Raw genomic sequence first — 21,603 nt, 5'->3', positions numbered from 1 at the left:
TCCCTGCTCACCATCTCATAGGTACTGATGACCTTCTTCAGGACCTCTGGTAGCAGGCCCTGGGGCTCCAAGTTGGGGTACTGGTCATTGAGGTTAAACACCAGGAGGGGGTTGTTGTCAGGTCCTGTCAGCCGAGGGGAAAGAGCCAAGATGCACTGCTTCAGGTTAGCCACTGCTGAAAGGCCGCACAGCTCTTTAAAGGACACTATGGCATTCTGCAGAGAGGGGAGAGATCACAAACATGCTCGTATGAAGCTGAACCAGTTTATACAGGAATACCAAACAAAACTGCACAGAAATAACAGAAATCTTTCATTCCTGCTCCCTGAAACTGCCACTGAGCAGCACAGACGTGTAACTAGACTTCCTGAGATCAGCTCTCTCACACAGGAAGTGGCTGGAAGCTGTCACCGCCTGTGAGAACTTTCGTTTTGGCATTTGTTAGCTGCTCATGAGCACTCCATCCTTTTGAACTGACACAAGCATCGAGTGGAAATGAAGCATGCACCCACAAATCCGAAACTTCCTGTGAAAGGACAAATTTAAACCCAACGTAAACAACCGGAGGGACAAACTGTGACTCCGCCATCACGATTTGTTTTAGTCTCAAGGCTGCTAACTTGTTATCTCACAAAGACTGCAATATAAACAGGATCACCAAAATAAAATCGAATAAAAGGCTGAAGAAACACAACGATACCAACCGATGTGGTACAGGCTAACGTTTTGTTTTTCTCTTACAGTATTTTAGTGTATATCGTTTGTTTTGTGATGTGAAATTTATCCATCAAAACTTAGTTTCATAATGTTTGTGAAATTAAATGTTTTAACTTCTCAGAACTAATTGAGTTAAGACTGACGACCAATTTCCAACAAGGAATTTTGGTCACAATTTCTACCCAACTTATAACTATTTTGTGCCGTATTGTTTTCTTTTCATTTGCTTTATTTAACCAGATTTACCATGAAAACAGTGTTTGACTTTACAGTCCACCTAGCTGTAATATGTCCTCTGCATCATAGTTTTCTAAATCCCACACAACACCTAGTAACTTTTTTTAGTTTTATGTTGAGTAAGGAAAAAAAAAAATCTGTTGAAGACGTCACTGTTTCCGCATAAAACAAGCCAAGAAATAAGACAATAAAGGTGTCAACTCAAGGAAACTCAGAGATTTACTTGATCTTCTGAATCAGTTACAACTTTCAGGTACAAGAGGGCCTAAACTGCCAGTGTTCGAGTTTTTACTTCAATATATACACATCTGTACTCTTGACATTGCTGAATAAAAAGGTTAACACCCGTCTAAGTAGGTCAAATAGTCATTCAGAGGTTTGGAGTCTTACCTGCATGTTTTCTCTGAGGTCAGTCGCTTCCCTCAGTGGCAGCAGAGCCGTTTTAAAGACCTCATCAACAGCCTTGATCTGAAGCAATCTCATGCTGGCGTACTCTCTGCTCTTTTTGCCTTTTCGTACAGACAGTCCCCGTTTGTGTGGTTTGCCGCCTCCTCTTCGGTTGGTTATAGCTACATGGACAAACAGCAAAGTGTGTGGCAGGACCTCTCCTGTCAGAGACTGCAGAGGCACGTGGCGGAAACCCGGCTGCAGACACTCGAAGGGGATCGTGTACTGCCCAATAAACTCGTCACCAATATAGTCGTCGTCTAGTACCACAAAGCGCACCATCGCGAGCTCGGGGAGGTTTATCTGAAACTCGAAGCTCTCGTCAAACAGGGGGTTGTCCCCATTTTGGTGGACTGTCTTAGTCCTTTGTTCAGCGCAGTCGGCAGGGATGCCGTGTATTTCCACATACACGTAGGGGTCCACCACGTCTCCTTTGGCACCTGAGCCTTTGGGTTTGGGGAAATTTTGCCCGCTAATTATTTTGATGTGCAAGAGCTGTGGAGAAACACCAGGCACTGAATCTTTTGTGTTGGCACTGAAATATGAGACCTGCTCCCTCATGATGGCTGGACGAAGCACGTAGCCGCAGTTGCCATTCTGACGAAACCAACCGATGTTCAGGTCCATCATCAGGCCGGGAGTCTGGTAGTTCATCGATACAATTTGGCAACCACACTTCCAGAAATCTTGTGGATTCATGTTGCTAGAGTCAATTCGCATCGGACTTGGATAAACTCTTGCAAGGAACTTCTTGTTGTAGTTGACAAAGTCACCTGGGAAGTCACAGGCGCAGCGAGTGGCAAACACCTCGTTGAACGAGCAGAGCTCCCAGGGCTTCTGCTTCTGGAAAGATGTTGGGAAATCTTTGAACTCCACAGACTTGCACAATGTTACCAGGTCAGAAAGGTCCTTAAGCAGCTGGAATTTTTTGTGTATGGTGGTGGTTTGTTGTTCTGTGGACTCGATGCTCATCCTCTGAGACATCTCTGCCCCTTCATCCTCATCCGTCACCTCCCCTTCTGAGGCGGTGCAGGTTGTGTCCAGTTTCTTTCCCTTCAGGAGGATTTTTCCCATCAGTTCAGAGGGGGAAGGGAGGTAACAGTCCTCGGATTTGGGAGGATCCACGTGGATCTTGTCTCCAAGGATCTTCTTCAGATGCTGAAACATGACTTTCTGCTGCTTTAAGGAACAATGGTTTTCTAAACACAGTATCAGTGGAAACTCTGAGGCAACAAAGGCGTACTTGTTGATGACGTCAATGACACTGCGAAAAACGATCTGAGAGGTCATCGTGTGGCCGGTATAAATAACAGGTTCATTATCAGGCCCGTCCCAGACGTCCAGCTCTACACAGCGACAGCCCATCTTAAGGGCGCGAATATACCCTGTCACATCAGAGGGACCTCGAAACTGATCTTCTATCAGGTATGTGTTGTGGGATGCGTTGATGTAGTAGTGAGTCACAGGCTGGTTCATGTCTTGGCAAACTGATTTTTGCTCCGGGTCAAATATGTGGCACTCCGGAGACATGAGATAGTTGGAGAACCCATCAAGAGAAAGCCAACTCTTGAGCTGACCCTCTTTGGATGGTTCATACTTCTGAATGACGTCTAAGCTGGTGTCTTCACTGACCTGTGCCATTCCCTGCTCTGCCTCCAGAAATATCATCAAGTCCTTGGTATCAAGAAATTCTTTGTTACTGGAGAACTGAACAAACAGAAAATAAATTTCGGGTCTGGTGCAAAGATCATGAAAGACTTCAATAAACTCATCTTTTGTCACCTCAGAACTGATTTTGTCCTTAGCTTTGTGAAGCTCCTTGAACTTTAGTTCTATTTTGACATTTTTAAGTCCCGGGTTTAGCTTCTTAATAAGCTGCACGGCAGCACATATTGCTATTTGTTTGCTGTTGTTTACGTCTTCTTCGTCAAAGAGGTCGCTTAGCCAAGATGACCGCATGTTGTTCTGACTGCTCTCGATTATATTTAAGGTATGTTTCCCGTAGGAGATCAGGTACCTCAGCCCCGTTACCCAAATGTTGGCTACGTCTGCCGTATTTGCCACCAAGTCCAGGGATTCATAATTCTCCCCAAAGATTATTGAAAAAGCACAGTCCTCCGATATCTGATCATAGGTGCCGTTAGTTCTAAAAGTGTCCGTATTTTTGCCTGTCCGAACTTCTTTGATGGACTTGACGTCGATTTTCGCCTTTTCAGATTCCTTCTTCGTTGGCTCCCACCTTAAGGACTGCATGTCGGCATCAAGGAGAAAGTAGCGGTGATAAACACGTGAATTGGATCGGACTTTCTTCAGCTCCGAGCCGTCGACCATCGCACTGATGCAGTCGCTGGCACGGCCAATCTTCTTCTCCGTGGGCATGCTGCTGAATGACACAGTCTTCTTTCTTTCTTTACGCTGCCGTCCGTCCTGTAAACAAACAGAAAGAGACGGTAGAAATTAGGGTTGAGCAGTAATATGGTAATACTGTAACCCAGAGTGTCTAAAAACAGAAATATCTCTTTGAATAACATCGTAAGAAAACTACTACTGCAAAGTTTATGCCTCAACCTTTTACTTTTAGTGGTTCTGCTTCTTTTAGCTTTAACGACTCAGTCTCATCTTCTTCTTCTGCGGTCATTCAGAGGTCAGCATTCGCTCTGCATTTTCACAATTCTTGTAAATTATGCAACTTATTTTATCAGAACGAGAACTGTGTCACTATGAATTTACCATCATCACCACCTATAAGAACAGTGCAGCTGCCAACAGAATGGAGGCTAAAAAGAAGGAAGATAAACAAGCTAACCCTCCCTGAAGAAGACCTAAAGTCAGGCAGTTTCATAGGGTGAAAATGATTTAAAAAATGACGCCACAGAGATGGAAGGTTACACCATAAGAGAACAAGAAATGACAGGTTATTGTAGCCTGTGAATCACAAAGATGATCTCCTGATTGGATCTAACCACAACCACTTTGTCTCTACAAGCACAGGTTTGGATTGGGTCTGCAGCACCAATATAAAGTTTACTCAGAGTCACTCCATTTTTCTGCTGTAATTTTATCAGCTATATTAGAAAAACGCTGTTCTGTACTTACTGTTTTTAACTGGGTGCAATAAAACACAGGACACTCACTCTATCTTTCATCTAGTCTCTGGTCCTCTCAGCACATATTTTCCCCTCTTCACATTTCTTTGTAGAAAAAGGCAGCAATTTCTGCTCAAACTACTATTTGACTTTCACAGTAGGACTGAGGACAAAACAAATAAGCTGTCAAAACAAAAACAGGCATTTTTAGGGAGATCTTTTCCAGAACAACAAAAACCCAACATGCCGCCTGCTGGGATGTAGTGCTTTGCATGTGAGGTCTTTCTCCACGGTCCCTTTTTGTTCCTGCTGAATATTTTCTGAGCAGAATCACAGCAGCAACTCTGCCGGGTGACTTAAGGTAGCTGTCGCTGCTTATTATGGAGACAGAACAGGGAATACCCCTCAGGAGACGATCGCCCACTCAAAGCCAGCCATCTACAGCAAACACATTCTGACTTTTTTTAGCACAGCAACACCATCTTACATTGTGGATTGGTGAAACTCATTTTGTACGTTTTGCCAAACTCCTATCCTGTCAGGTGCCAGCTAATATTAGGAACGGTTTATACAAAAGGAATCCATTATCCATGATGCTGGGGTAAAAATAGCTTCAGTTGCACTTCAGTAAAAACCTTTAATCTTAATTGTCTTGAGGCAGTTTAATGAAGTGCTCAATCCCTTTACAGATTCGTGTGCAATCAGACTCAGATGTTCATACTGCAAGACTGCAACTCCAACGCAGCGCCAAGTACATGGAAAATTTTCATTTTTTGCCCTTTCCTGGACGCTCAACCTTTTCTGCTGACAATGTTCACAATTATAAATTTGACAACTCTGCTTACTGTTTCTGCTGGGATCTCAGGACATAAACACTGCTCAGCAGTTCCTGTTAGAGGCACACAGGGATCTGCTATGCTGCGTTATATCATGTGTCTGCTGCTTTTTTTGTAAAAAAAACGGTGAAATTAACTGGCTAAGTGCAGACGAGAGGCTGAAGGAGTCTGTTCTGAAACGCAAAGCATCAACTGTGAGCAACAGAAATAATAAACATAAAAATGATCATGGAAAACTGCCAGACAGGTTTTCTGCAAATAAACACAACTCAGAATAGTTACATAATGTCACCAAATTAATCCGAACCCGCTTATCTGCTGAAGTCGGGCTGAAAGTTGAAGACCGTCGGAAACATCTACGTCCTCTCTGAGAGTCAACGATGGAGCAAATCAGATCAACTTCTTATTCCTTCACACTGTCTGCTGGTTCAGGAAGGTTTACGACATAAAGAGTGGCTTAAATCAAACACACGACTGCAGCTGATTATGACGATGAAGACAGAAATGGGGACGTTTTGTCCTCGTTGAACACTGGAACACGGTCATCACTTGCAGACTGTATACGACCAGTTCTTCCTACATCACCAAGCTGTTATTTAAAGCCTCTTTCAGGATTTCCTCCACTAAAAAAAGAAACAATACCACACACACCCTTCTCTGGCCAAACACATCCCAAGTGGAAAAGTCTTTCTCAAGCAGCAATTTATTTTTGGTCAGGTTGCAGAAGGCAAACAGTTTTAGTCCATATTCGGTGTTTGAAACAATCTATCAGCACAATCAGATGGTCCATTTATAGTTTCATCAGATAGTTGTTTCTTAGGGTACACAGTCTCCCAAACACAAATATTACTTATCCATTCATCTGTTTCTTAATGTTCAAAAATAAATGTCCTTCCATTTAAAAGTCCAACCAACAGGACACGGAGAGACAGGTCTCAGCGACAGAACGGACTCGATCAGGAGTCTGACCTCCGTTTTTACAGCAAAATCCAGGACATATTCTGATATTTAAGGGTTTCAGGACCTTTACTGGCTGCGAGTCCAAACGAACAACCACCTGATGTAGTTTCACTGGTAGAGCACCAACATTCCTCAGTGTGAGCGCCGTTTGTTATGACCTGAGAGGAACATTTCATTCGATAAGCCAAGAACAGCAGCACTTGTGAGCACATGTTCTGTCAAAGGTAATGATCAACAAACCAGCACACAACCTCCCGAAGAACACAACGTTTTCTTGTGGTAAATGTTAGAATCACATTAATCCATCGACACTTTACGGCACTAATAAACCTTTGCAGCAAAACTTTGTTTCAGTTTTGAACAGAAGAAATGACTTTTGTGTTGTAGAGCGGCTGAAAGAGACGAAGACCGAGGAAGTAAAAAAACGAGACCGAGTGCGTCCAACTGCTGACAGATTCCAAAGGGGATTTAAATCCCCTAAAGGGGAGAAAAGCTCATTTTTTCAGCCTGGATGAGCAGTTATAAACTCTCTGTGCACATGGGCCCCTTTACTCTTTACTGTTCTGCCTTTTCAAAGCGATGACAGGAATTACGCTGCACCTTACATTACAAGCCCAGGCCTGGATTCACATCGACATACGACTTATTTAAATCAAAAGCTGCCATAGTTTATTATAAATGAGAGTGAAGTATCTGTGTTGTTGCCTGAATCATCTTCTCTTAAGTAAATAACGTGGGAAGCAACACTTTGTTATCGTCTCACTGAGCAAAAGCATCAAAAAGCTCGTATCCCACAGATTTAACAAGAATATTAAAGCAACTCGACAGCGAATAACAAAACGACTCAGGAACTTAATTCGTATTTAAGCTAAAAGGATTCTCAGGAAAAGAAAACTGTTTAAAAACATGAATCCAACCCACTGTGTGTTTAATTTCTGTTATTAAGGTTTCTCTTTCTAAAAGCTCTCGACGAGTTTTCTGAAATTGTAAACCACAATAATCGCCCGAAGCCGAAAGGCAATGGCAGACAATAATGTTTTTATCCGTGTCTGTCTGTTGTCTTACATACATTTTAATAAAAAGAATTGTAGGAAGTACTTATTGAACGAACATCTACAACTGAATAACTTTTTTAAAGCCAGCCCAATTCAAAGTCGCCACCACATCTAATCAACATTAACACAAAAAGGACTCGGTTTTACAGAGACTGAGCTTAAATTTGATGTGGTAGTAGCTGAGAGTCATTAACACATTCTTTCATGACATCACATGACGTCACAACGTTATTTTCTAGGTTTGACCAAAAATGTCTACAGCGTCGTCGTTTCTCAAAGTGAGATGACTTAAGAAAGGCGGCGGGTGATATGCATTTCCTCAAAGATTACTAGGCCTTTAATTCTCATTTTGAACTTTTCTTTCTATCCAAAGAAAGTTGAGACGCATTAAAAACGTTGATGTTCAGGTAGGATGTTATGAAAAAGTTGTTTTAAATTAAAACAATCTTCATTTTAGTTCCCCTAAATGTATAGGAGTTAGGGAAGTTATGATTATAATCAAATTTTATGTAAAAATGTGACCCATGCTGGCAAAACTAGTGAAAAAAGTGAAAATATAAACTTTTGCCATAATTAGGATTTGCATAAAAATGGGTCCATGAAGACGCCGACTACTAATCCCGTTAACTAAACCAACAAATAATCTTCCTAATCTGCCTTTATATTAAAGGTGCCAGGTGAGAAATCGCCAAATTTCACCAAACTACGGATCACTTTGTAGCTTCTGAGATGGAGAATTTGAAAATAAAAACAACACAACGTTGAAAAATTCGTCAAAAACAAAAATCAAACACAGACTCCATATAAATACGAATCTGCTGCTGCTTCCAACAACCAGATAAAAACGTCCCAACAGTCCACAGCAACATTTAACGACAGGTCAGCCTCCTACCACAAATGAACATTTATGTGTTTCATTACATCTTTTTATTACAGGACAACAGCTCAGGTTGTCAGAACAGCCTTTTCTTCTTTTATTAACCGTTAAGACGTAAAGTTTTGCTCCAATGATTGGTTATTCCAGCTGCAACAGAAACAGGATCAAAGTAAATATTCTAATTTTAACGAAGAGGAGAAAAATGGGACATCATCAATTATTGACACAACTCTCACTGTATTAGAAATGTAATATTCTCCACAAAACATCTTCCAGTGTTGTTTAATTCAAATTAACCTTGGGGGGGATTTCTATTTTCTTTTTAAACTTTCCTCCAGCTGCTCTACCGTCAAACCCCAGAGGACTCAGACCTGGTGCAGGCCCAGCTGCTGCTCTGCCACACGATCAGAGTTAAATCACGTGAAAAAAACACCATAAACTTTAAAAGCTAGGCAAATTTCACAACACAAATGACAGCACTATCTTACTTCTAACACTCCCAGGAAGAGAAAACATTTAAAGTTAACTTCAAGCTATAAATCAACAAAAGAAAATAAAAAACTACCATTTAAAATTAGCTTCAGTTTGAAAACCAGCTTCTTTATTTTTATGTTATTTACCATTTGTCTTGTATACCAGCAGAAATTTGAATTATTAACCCCATGGATTTGCACATTTAGTGTTTTTCAGGTGATAAATATTAAATTATTTGCTCAGTTTGGCATCAAACTGACAGCAGACTGCAGGCACCGTACGGTCCGAGGTAACCCAGCGCACAAAATAACAAAAACCATGAGACAAAATTAGCACAAGTAGTGAAATTTACTTCCTGCACCATCGAGCCAATTCTCGGCGTTACTGTAAAAAACAGAAACCTGTAACCAGAGAGAAATCAGTCCTTCGAGGGCTCAGAATCCGTTTTTACCGTTTTTAAATTTCTTTCTAGTCGAGGTCATTAAAAAAAAATTTAGAAAAAAGAAGTCTTTCATGTTCTCAAACATTAAAATGAGACAATTAAAATAACTTTACCAGGATGAAGGGATGAAAGACAACATCTGAACTGCAGCGACCTTGTTGAAATTCTGTATTTATGGGTTTTATTTATAAAGCACATACCATCGCACATAAACTCCGTGTAATTTATGTCTCTTTACTGTCTCCTCAGAGCGGACTGCGGTGTTTTACTACAGCAGAGAGAGCGGCCGACTGTTTACAGGAGATCAGGAGTTATAAATATTTTTTGTCCTAATTGGCACCAACTTCAGTTGGTGATGCTCGGGCAGCCTTCAAACCTGAATAATACGAATCAAAGAGGACGTAGATGTAAATATGAGTAACATCGAGTAAGAAATTAGAAAGTATACTTTGTGTATCCTTCAGTAGTACATTCAAACTATAAAGAAAACATCTTGCAGTTACAGAGACAGCCCTGTTCTTTAAGTTTGAATGTACTACTGAAGGATACACAAAGTATACTTTCTAATTTCTTACTCGATGTTACTCATATTTACATCTACGTCCTCTTTGATTCGTATTATTCAGGTTTGAAGGCTGCCCGAGCATCACCAACTGAAGTTGGTGCCAATTAGGACAAAAAATATTTATAACTCCTGATCTCCTGTAAACAGTCGGCCGCTCTCTCTGCTGTAGTAAAACACTGCAGTTCACTAGTCGACAACAGGAAATGGTAAACCACTCCTGCAACGTTTATTTATCTTCACTTCTCCTTATCTGCGCACTAATATCTAAAATAGACAAATATACGAGTGTTTTTACTCCCAAACATCAGAATCAGGTTTATTTTTGGTTGTTTGTTTTGCTATGATTTTTTCCTCATTTTTTTTCGTCATCTTGACTTTTAATCCTCTGCAGTTTTTTTATTTGACAATTTAAAAGAAAAGATCAAGTGTTCTGTAATCAAATTATAAAAATTAGATTCATACACGTTAAACCAACAGATTAATTGCACTGTGAGAAATTATTTATCATTTTATTAGCAAGAAAATAGAATCAGATTTGTCACAGATCATGCCTGAGATACGGGAGTGTCTCAGATTAAAGGTGGACTGATTAATTGTCTGATTTTGGACCCTTAAAAAATAAATAAATGTCTGTACTTATTTAATCATTTACAAAGTAGGAAAATGAAGATGCAGCAGCTTTTACAACCAGCTAACTGTGGCCTTTTTACATTATTTTTAACTGTACCAGTTCTAATAAGAGTTGTCAAATATATGTTTATTTAGGTTAAACAGTTATTGTTATATTTTATTAGATGAAACATACATACTGACCAATAAAATGTGTTGCCCTGATGTCTAATAAACTCATATTGTTGATTTCTACCTCAGACCTGTCCAAAACAAAATAAAAAACAAGTTTAAGGAACCTAAAAAGCTTCATTAATGAAAACAAAGTCCAAACTGAGTTGATGAGCCTCAGCCTTTTCGTCTGGGCTTTACGGCTGCACAACCTTCCTCCTGAGGGAAGCGGGTCGGGTCGGGTGTTAAACAGTAAGCGCTGTTCCTGCACACGCCTGAACCAAGGGTAGACAAACATGTCTTCAGCCTGGAGTGGACATGTCACAGGTTTGAATGAAGACCTGAAAGGAAGCGTTTGGGCTTCACAGCACCCGTACACCACCCTGCCCCTCTGGTAGGCGCGCTTGGGTTGTGCTGCAAAACTGCAGCCATTAGTTCTCGGAGGAACCATGAAGCACAATGGTCAGGCTAATAAAGGAGAGCGCAGAGTGTTGGTGCGGCTCGGTGTCTGGAAAGATGTACATTATAGAACCATTTCAGACACTGACAGACTTTGCTCAAGTCACGAGTATAATTAACACGTTTCATTAGCTGCTAACTGCAGGCTATTCCAATCAAACAGCCAACACTGACATGGTTATAACAGCACCTCGGCCGATTCATCCAATCAGCCGAGGTGCTGTTAAAACAGCATCAATCAAAGGATGTTTCCTCAAAAATTAATAGGCAGTTAAAGCAGATAATACTGTTACACTATGCAGGATAGCATTAACAATTACTAGGTTTGTCCTTAAGCATTAGATCTCAGTTCAGATGGAGCTATTTTTAGATTTACCACAGAGTACACCTCAACTCTCGGTTTCTGCCGTTTACATCAGCTGCACCATAGCAGCTCACCTGAAGAGCGTTGGCAGGAGACCGCCAGCATGTCTGCTGTGCAGAAGAAATTTAAAAGCACAAAGGAAGAGCTTTTAAACAGCAACTGTGAAGCACGTCTGTGTGTTTCACCAGATGGACAACTGAGGCACGGATCTGCCAGGAGCTGGGAGCTGCAGGGACACCAGCGTCTTTGTTGGACACTTAGGAGACTTCCATTGTCCCAAACCAAAAAGGGAAGAAGCTGCTCGCAAACAGATACTCAACGCAGCTTTATAGCCGATCACGTGGACAGAAAAACAGAAACTAACAGCTGAGGCTTGACCATAAACCCAGAAACCGGAGCTGTAACAAACTCTGACTGTCACATCTGTGACAAATGTAAAACATAAAATAAATAAAGCAGAATGAAAATGTGGCAAAACCTTCAGTCATACGTAAAGATTTAACAGGCAGCCAGCACTGTGCAAAGGCTTGAACTTTGATTCACATATCACAAATCCATCAGTTTAACTCTGAAGCTGACGTACGCAGAATTTCAGGTATGATGAGAAACCGTGAACGCTGACAGAACTGGAGCAAGAACGGAGAAGAAACAGGAAAACGGTGGAAAAACGTTGGAGGATGCAGAGTTCATTAGTACCAGAAGTCAACGACAAACACAACTTTAAATTCTTCCACCAACCACTCATGGTGCAGTTTAAATACAAATCACTCGCTTTTAATATGCTGTGAAAATGTTTTATATGATATGAAAAATATTTATATTTGACTGACTGATTACCATATTGGAGGATTGTGCCTAAAATTAGCTGTTGCTGCTATAAACCTATAAAAATCAGACTCTTCTTCGATTTATCACAAAAATCTGCTTCACCAGAACCACTGAAGAGTTCAGTACATGACAGAATTTGAAAAACTATCAACAGAATAGAATAGAAAATGAACATAGTGTCAGATTTCTAAATTTAGGACATCACATTGATGAGATGATGAGCCAGCAGTGCTGAGGTGTGGACAGAAGCATTTGAATGTTTTCGACATGCCCTAACCCGACGTAATAATGTGATACAGCGTGGTTACGCCTGTGGAGGACTTGTCTGGACTTTCAGCGCTGCTGGTCCACCATAATTAGCACATCGTTTTCCCTTTTAACAGGGTGATCTCACAGTTTTTCATCTCCGACCAGAGCTGTGAAAACAAAAAAAAGCAAACAAAGCAACTGAGAGATCTTATTTATATGACAGGATCCGAAGTGAGACATTAGGTGGGAAGAAAGCTGTAACCACAGGGTTATTACTGCTTACGCCACTGACCACCCACTTACAACATGGTTATAATTTCATTACTACACTTTTACCAACAAGTACATGCGGTCACTAAAAGGCCCTGAATATTAAGCTGTGTATTTAATACCTTAGTTTGAAAATCGGAGTTTAAAAAAACTTCAAACCTTACTGTTTTTGTTTTTCATCAGGCAGAATTGACTATTTTCTGTGTGAGCTACCAAACAAACATGCAAAAAATAAATGATTAGGCATAAATTTACTTACAATGCTGCAGCATAAACGCCTCAAATGAATCAGTTACTTTATTTTAGTTTTTTATTTTACTTAATATAGCTCAGAGTTTGCCAGTTTTGGACCTCCGGGGTGTTTTAGGTGTTTCTTTGCTTCGACACACCTGGTTGAAATCAGCGCTTATATAACAGGCTTCTGCAGAACCGGACTGTTCAGGTAATTTTTCCCTTTAAAAAATCAAGTGAATTGGAGCAAGAACAGATTTAAAACATGCAGGACATCGTGCCTTAAAGAACCAGGCTGGGGACCACTGGTACAGTTTGTTTAGAAGACACCGGGATGCCCTTTGTCTCCACAATCTAATCACTAAAAGTGCTTCAGATGATGCATCAGCTCATTTCACATTGATATGCTACTTTAAAGCTCTATATTCAACTGTGTTGATCAATAACAAGCATAGAGTTGTAATGGACAAGCTGGACTGGGTAACAGGTATTGAATAGTCCTTCCTTCCTGTAGCATCAGGATATCTGCATTAAAATATTACTTTAAATGTCTTCCTTAAAATATTAGTAGAATAATAAGTTCAAACTCTGGTCTTTTCCACATGGATGCATCTCCTTTTTTCAAAACGATCATTTAATTTGTCAATTCTAAAAATATCCCTGCAAACACGTCACCATTTCTAGAGACGTCTTCATCCACATGGAAACACAGAAAATAACCCAAAATGCTGTAACTACGCCAGGCCTGGACGTGGCGCTGTGAACACAACGAGAAGAAGACGCCCCTCAGGTCGAAGGTTGGAGTAGAGGTGGCGCTATGACGTCATTGTTCTCAAAGGTTGAGCAACATTTTGAGATTAGAGATAAACCATTTCAGGACTCCTAAAAGGCCATTTCCATGTGGACACATAGCTGAAACATTAAAAACCAAAAACTATTCCCATACGGAGAACCCCTGTTTACAAGGATTATGCTTCTTGGAAACTTCTTTTCTTCCCATTTTTTGCAGAACAGTGATGTTACTTCTCTCAGTGACGCCTTCTGTTTAAGAGGAGGAGTGCATTAATTAATGGCAACTCCGCCATGTTGACTGCAAAACTTGCTTGATTTATTACCAACGCAACTTGATCAAAACGCCCTAAAAATATCTCTTCTAAATTACGTCACAAATGAAGCGGCTGTTAGAGAGGAGGAGGACAAGTTCACAGCCGTTCATTATGCAAAAACACAAATGGGTTTTAAAGAATAAATTTGGTGTAAATACTAAAAAAAAGAAATGCAAGGTGTAGACTGGAGATGTACAATATGTCACATTACTACACAAACATACACGGTTTGAGCTCACAGTGGTATTAAACCTTCCATAAGGTTGGGTCTTTTCACTACATAAATACGTACATATTTACGTCATGTACAGAAACCTTTACAATAGTCAGGTACTTGCCAACTACTACAATGAGAGTGTGGTTGTTGTTGTTCCAACCACATCCTCTCGTCTCTTCAGAGAAGCAGTTTTAACAAGAAGCGAGCGCTCCGATGATGAGAAGAACGTCTTGTTAGCGCTGGTCCAACCTCTCACAGCCCATCTCTCTGTAATATTCATCCAGACGTGGCTGTCAGGAAGAAAAACAACTGGCTTTCACGACTTTCTGCATCTCAGAACGAGAGAAAAGATTTTTGTTTCTCACGAGAAGAGGGATTACAACATTCGAGTTTTATTTTCTCTGTCCAAAGCCATGTTTTTAATGTTCGCTTGGCGGAGTTGTGTAGTTTAAAATCTTTCCAAATAATCTCCAGCTGATTAGGAAAATAAACTTGCTGTTTGATTTGGTTTTTGGTGCAACAGCTGCGTTTGTCATGGATGACATTTATTGATTTTGTTGTCAGTCATGATTAAGAGCTGTGTCTCAACACCAACACAGACGTTGGTAACAGCACAAGTTGTCTCTGTGCTTTAAAGTGACGCTCAGTTTGGCTTCACGTTATTCTGATTCTCATCTCTTCTGTGACTCAGTGAACATTCAACCCATCTGCGCGCTGCATTGCTAATCAAACGCCGGAGAATCGTTTCAGAGTGACTTTCACTTATTTTTTTATGCCTTGTCATGATGTCTTGTGTTGAGCAGCTTGACATAGCAGCTATAAAATTTAGGTCACTGAGCATTTTCATAATTTCCCCATCGCATGGATTCCTTCGGCGCTGGATTCTCGTGGACCGGTTTGCTAGATTAGACAAAGTCATTAGACCTTACAGCGACAATATTAAACAAGTTTTTTTATTTTTAAAGACTGATCCTAAAGCATTTTTTTATAAAATGATCTGACATTTCTTCTAACAAACTGAACTTGTTTGAACTGACGTCATATTTCTCTTCTAAAAGTGAAATACATCACACCACCATGGTCTGGGAACTAAAGCTGGTCCTCGTGTTGTTATAGCGACACCTGTATTTTTGATCAGTTCTTAACACAAGATGTTTCTGAATCATCTGTCCTCAAAGGGGATGAAATCCTGACAGACTAACAGAGTGAACGCTGAAAGACTCGACTTGTATAAGAGGTGTTTATTACCAACGCTGTCGGTAGAAAACATGACCCTATGTTGCATTTATGTCCGACTGGCAAAGAGAGCGGATAAGGAAAAGAAAGAATTTTCAGCTGAAATTAGGTTCTCTTTTTCTTTTTATCACCTGCCGACAAAAGGCCGAGGAGGATGATAATGTTTGTGTGCGTTCAGTGGTCTGTGAGCAAAATATCTCATGAACCACTCGACGGATTTTACTGAAACTCAGAAACTAATCACTGGATCGACGTCTACAACTGACTGACTTTTGGAGTCAACCTTAATGAAGATGGCTGCCACAGACAACTGACTTATGCCAACACAATAATGGATTCATCTCAGTCAACTTTACAGATACTGGAGGTAAATTTAGTAGTTTAGAGTCTTCTCCAACGCTTAGTTAAGGTGCCAACAAGCCAGGCAAAAATTACATGAGATTGTGCACAATGTCATTTACGAGGATCGACCAGAACGCTAACTCCATCCCTTCTCAACAGAAGGTGATCTTAGTTTAAAACTCGGAGCGTTTGTCCTCCTGATTGTTCTTCACTTAAACAAAACTTTCCACACATCGACTATAACCAACAGCAAACCATAGATAAGTAGGTAAACAATGAGCGCGGGTTGAATATTCATGGAAACAACAATCTTAGTTCTGATTGTGTGTGTGTGTGTGAGTGGAGCGGAGCTGAGTCTGGTGATTGACACTTTACTTTAGACCCAATAAAAGCTTCCTAATGAGTATTGATCCATCCATACCTGCTCCACAAGAGGGGTTTCTACACTCTCAGGCAGATACAGCACAAGTCTTACAGTTTTCTTATTACATGCATGTATTTGGTTAAACCTGAGGGCTTCTATCAGTTAAACATGGTGATCTTAGTTGCTGCCACTCTCCTTCTCGTTTGTAAAGGTTTATCAATTCAAGCTGCATCACGGCAATATTACAATATCACCTCAGCCAAGGCCTTACTCCAAACAAAACACTATTTATACCTCTATTATTATACCTTTATTATTTACTTCAACAGCATTTCCTGAATGGAGCTATATGGGGTTCTTCTTTACTGGGAACCGGGGTCTTTTTACTCATTAGGAACCAGGGACTAAACGGGTTTCAAACAAGAAGGGGGGCTCTAATAGGGAGGGAGTATTTTGAGATTACCCTGATCCTTTGAGAGGAGGATTGTGGTTGTTTTGGTTGAGAATTCCCAGAATTTATTTAGGCCTTGTTGAGCCTCTGTTATCTTGGTCATCTCTCTTTAGCTTGTAAATTTGCAGAGCTCCATGTTTTAAATCAGAACTGACTGGTATTGTCTGCAAAAACTCAGTCGTCTGAGGAAACACCATCAGCTGCAGCAGCAAGCTTCAGAACGAGACAGAAAAACTGAAATCAGACTAATTAGGCGTAAATTAAAAGACGAAAGACAATTTGGGGCAACAGAGAAACTTGAGAAAGCCTTCTGTTTTAGTAATATAATTATTATAATCCTGATAGATTTCAAACTCTCCAAATGCTCCAAATCAAGACCAAAAAGCTCTTTTCTTTTTTTGTTTTGCACCCATCCTAAATCTGTCAGCCTGCTGATGGGAAGGAAGTTTGTCCTTAAAACTATTTATTTTAAAAGGTAAAAGAGGAACAGATCTTATCAGCCAACAAAGAGGAATGGAAGGCATGTGATGAATAATTTAACTACTGAAAACAAACATTACTGAAGTCATTTCTTTATCGCTGCAAACAAGGAGAACATAAAATTTGCATGCTGGTTTTACACCATAAGGCCTTTCTAAATCAATTAAATGGTAAATTAAAAGAAGCAAAATGGGATTTTTCCATGCGTAGTACACAGTGCTCCTAATAATCCACTCGGGGAACTCTTCAGTGTGAAGAAATTTTGTGTCCGGTCCTTCGACTGATAGTCTGACAACGACAGCAGCACCAGCAGGGTTTACATTACAGAGCTGCTGACAGCGGCAACAGAAAACCCGTCCGGGGCTTTCGACATTCTGTAAACTAACGCAACATAAGGAAGTGCCGTCTCTGCTGTCCTTTAGCAGCACCCCCGACACCGATACAGATGAGCTGCAACATCAAGCTGCTTTAAAGCACCAATCAGTTCAACACGTCCTTATTAAAAAACATACGTGTGCACGTCAGTAAAGTGAAGACTTTACGGTGTTTGGGTCAGAGACTTTCTGTGCTCAGTCATTCTTTTCCGGGACACGACAGTTCACAGAGTTCCTCGCTGCTTTAATCGTATAATTACGGCGTGCGATTGTGCAGACTGCATCATAAACGGGCACCTAAACACAACGCCTGCTGTCGACTCGTCCTGAATAAAAACGCAGTCTATTTTCATCGACGTGTAATCACTGTTTTAGGCTGAAACTTTTATTTCACTGACTGGGGTAAACATATGTTTGACAAACAAGAGAAAGATTCCAGATTCAGTGTCTTGACAAACCAAATCCTTCAAGTGACGGCCTTTAACTATTCCAGCAGCGACCAAACGTTTTCTCGAATGTTTCTGATACGCGTTGACGGTGTAAACATCCGCTCCCCTTTCAGACACCTGGATACGGTTATATCCTTTTGTTTTGAGAAACCAGAAGGTCCAAACTGGAGTGGTTTGACAGAAACCAGAATGCTGCGACGGGTAAACACTGTCCAGGTTTCTGAATGAGCTCTGCTGCGGCTGAGATGTTCAGGAGAAACCGCACCTTCCCGGACATAAGAGAAGCCACTAGACAAAAAATAACCCCACAAATAACGTCAAACCCTGGGTGAGACTCAAAATAGGAAAATATGATCTGAAACAGAAAATAATTTATGTATTTATGAGGAAACCTGGACATTAAAAAGAAAGAATTTGTTATTATCTGTGTGTCTGTTAGCAAAATATCTCATAAACCACAGAACAAATTTTATTATGACTTTCAGGACATAATCATTTGGTCAACATCTGCAGCTGATTAACTTTTGGAGTCAGCTAGATTCAAAATGGCTGCCACAGCCAACTGACCTTCAAATCAACACAAAGATAGCTCTAACTCTGCCAAATTGACAGATGTTGAGCTAAACTTTTGGTGTGGTAGTAGCTGAGACTGATCCCTAACACGCATTCTGAGCAGATTGCACAAAATTTTAATTTAACGTTTAGGCATGACCTATTTGCAGTAATCTCTGTCTGTTAGCAAAATATCTTCCTGGACAAATTTTAACGAAACAATCGAGAAATAATCACTGGGCAACCCGATTCAAGATGGCCACCACAGCCAACTGAACATAACAACAGACACATTGCTATAAGTCAGTCAGTTTTGCAGATATCGAGCTGAAATGTGACGTGGTAGTAGCTGAGAGTCATTCACAACACACACCCTGAGCGTGACACATTCTCAAGGACCAAAAATGGCTCCAACTCCAATATTCCGCATCATAAGACTATGTCAGCCTTAAACTCTAGCATGAAAGGCGGCGGGCGATATGCATTCCTTCAGTTTAGAATCCATTTAATTTTTAAAAAAGCATAGAAACTAAAAAAAAAAAAAAAAAAAAAAAAAAAACTAAAAAATGAACATGAAAACACATCTAGAACGTGAACACCTTCTGTCACGTCTGCCAATCTTTTAATCACCAAACCTACACGGAGAAGTTCTCACGCAGTCAGCATCTAGAACCAGAACACGCCGCAAAAACCACGCCCACTGCCAGCTCCGACGCGGCCTTTCAGCCGAAATACACACAGGACTCAAAACAAGAAACCACGTAAGACGTAAGACGACTCAGCGCGGTTCAGAGTCAGCTCTGAATTGAAGTGACACGTTGGTTTTCAGGTCGTTCCCCTCAACGTGACCGTGTTCTTCAGAGAACTCTTTGTTTTAAACAGAGGCTCTGTGTTGTCACGGCTGTTTCCTTCCTCTTAAAGGCGGTTTCTTGCCTGGCTGCGACTGTTTATCGACGGCCAGGATTCACGACGGACTCTCTAAAAATGTCTCAAAACTTCGGGGAGGGTTCTCAGTTGGCTCGCGATCTCATCGCTGGAGCTTTGAACACGTCTGAGCAACAAATTTCATCTCGAAATAAGACACTGGGGGCTCTCGGACGGACAACACCTGCAAACGTCCGAGTCTAAAAACCACATCGGTGATCGATAACTTTCAGAGACTGGTCCAAATCTGCACATCTTCGATTCTAAAGTGGACTAAATCGTAAGTAAGTGTGGGCCGGCTGCCCAGGTTGGCACAAAGCGGCAGAGGCAGGGATAATACGAGCAGAGGAGACAACAAAATAATGTGCAGAACCTACAATACAGTTCTGTGCACATGACGAAAAGTCACGACTCTCAAAAATCTGCCTCTCGCAGGTTGCGAGCACTCAGAATTCAGTGAAACGGCAACAAAAAACTTTGTTTTTCTCTTATTTTTTGAGTCGCAGACTCCTGTCCAACAGCCGAAGCCCGGTGAGACGCGACCTTTAGTCCTCCTCTCCAAACCCCACTGACCCACCAGGCCTGAAACAAACATTAACAGAGTCCACGAGTCAAAAAGATAAAAGCAAACAGATTTTCTCTGACCCTCTGGTTTGTGTCACAACTTCACCTACACTGGCCTGCAGCCACACCTGATCCCAACGCCGCAGCAGGTCAAAGGTTCACCTCTTTCTCCTCCAGTTTAACACACATCCTGTGTGTTTGAGCTTCCAGAACAGCACAAAGCCCATTGTGCTTTGGTGCACAGCCATCTTTCTACATCACATCCTGCCAATGAGCATTGAAGCTGTATTAAATATTAACGTTTTTAGGTACATTTACAGCAAAAACAACCTTCAGGTACGGCTCAAGGTGCGCTCCTGGTGACCCACATACTAGCCTGTGTTTCAGTAAAGCAGGTAAAATGTGAATAAAAGGTAATTTTGCCCCACCCCCAGCCCCCCTGGGTTTCCGGTGCTCACCTTAATGATGCTGCTCCTGCGGGGGATGTCGGCTTTGGAGTCCGGTCCGACCGAGGCGTTTTCCGCTCCGGCTTGGCCGCCAGGTGTGACGAGGGATCCCGAACCGACCATGGTGTTCTCTGGTACCGAGCAGTCTCCATTCAGAACCGACGCTTCGCAATGCGTCTTGCCCGCAGCCTCGTCGCTGGGCTCGGCCGAACCCCCGAAATGATTCAACGGAGGCAGCTTTTCGTCCTCCCCGAACTCCGCCATACAGGCGCACACACACACACACTCTTTCTCCCTCTCTCTCTCTCTCTCTCACACACACACACACGGGGGGGTTGCACAGCTTTAGGTATATATCCCTTCCGCCTTATGGCTCCGTCCGGACATGTGCCGTATCATCTCCCGGTGCTCATGTCCGCCCGGTTCCTACGGATCGAGGGGCTCCTCTCCGTGCACCGAGCTCTCTGCGGAAGAGACAACCACAGCGATCAGCACCAGAACCCGACACCACCCGCGCGAGGAGGAAGCACGAGCCTCAGCCCCTGACGGGACTCGCGTCTGTGTCCAAATGAAAGCGGATGTTCACTTACAGGGACCGTGAACGCAACACGACGGAACACATGCAGCGCCCAGCTTTTCCCATTTGCACATGCACCGGCTTTATTTGTACTTATTTATTTATTTTTTATCATTTTAATGTCTTCTCTCCTCACAAATAAATGACCTGATGCCGTTTACACCAATCAGACTACACAATTACCCCTTAGTATCGCCATTCCGACTCTAAATTAACCTGCTCGGAGTAAAGCGCGTTAACTTAACAGCTAAAATGAGAGCGAGCAGAACTCATAATTAGCTGCCTGGTCCCTCCATGGCCACAGATTGGTTTTCTTTTTAAGTTGCCAGCAGAGAAGAGGAGGAGGAGGAGGGGGAGAGAAGCGGACCGCCGCTCGGCTAGCTGGTTAGCCTGCTAGCTAAAACTCAGCCGCTCGCGCTAGCTCGGCGCGCGCAAAGTTTGTTTTCGCAACTTTAAGCTAACCGAGTCGGTTAAAAAAACAAAACAACAAAAGACACCCGTCTTTAGCGACGGGACGCGCCGGCCAGCAGTTCGGTGGGGGGTTTAGAGCAAAAACAAGCCGCTGTTCGCCGTTTCTCGTCGGTAACGTGAAGTCGTTTCCAGGGAACCGAGTTGTGTACGTCTCGTGAACGCGCGCGAGGCGA

At 41.8% G+C, this 21,603-nt stretch overlaps 1 protein-coding gene across 1 annotated transcript in view; it reads right to left on the bottom strand.

Moving 5' to 3' along the window:
• LOC108246010 (inactive phospholipase C-like protein 2) overlaps positions 1–21,603 on the bottom strand; it is a 32,094-nt gene extending 10,491 nt beyond the window's left edge. Inside the window, exons 1-4 of the mRNA XM_017433331.3 lie at positions 20,973–21,603; positions 20,395–20,846; positions 1,345–3,828; positions 12–215 (exon numbers count right to left, since the gene is read on the bottom strand). Coding sequence (XP_017288820.1) covers positions 12–215; positions 1,345–3,828; positions 20,395–20,646 — 2,940 coding nt within the window. The 5' untranslated portion in view covers positions 20,647–20,846; positions 20,973–21,603. The remainder of the gene's footprint in view (positions 1–11; positions 216–1,344; positions 3,829–20,394; positions 20,847–20,972) is intronic.

The sequence above is a fragment of the Kryptolebias marmoratus genome, linkage group LG16 (assembly GCF_001649575.2).
Source record: "Kryptolebias marmoratus isolate JLee-2015 linkage group LG16, ASM164957v2, whole genome shotgun sequence".
NCBI classification, from domain to species: Eukaryota; Metazoa; Chordata; class Actinopteri; order Cyprinodontiformes; family Rivulidae; genus Kryptolebias; species Kryptolebias marmoratus.
The sequence above is the reverse complement of the archived record's forward strand: the minus strand, read 5'-3'. Positions and strand labels throughout refer to the sequence as shown.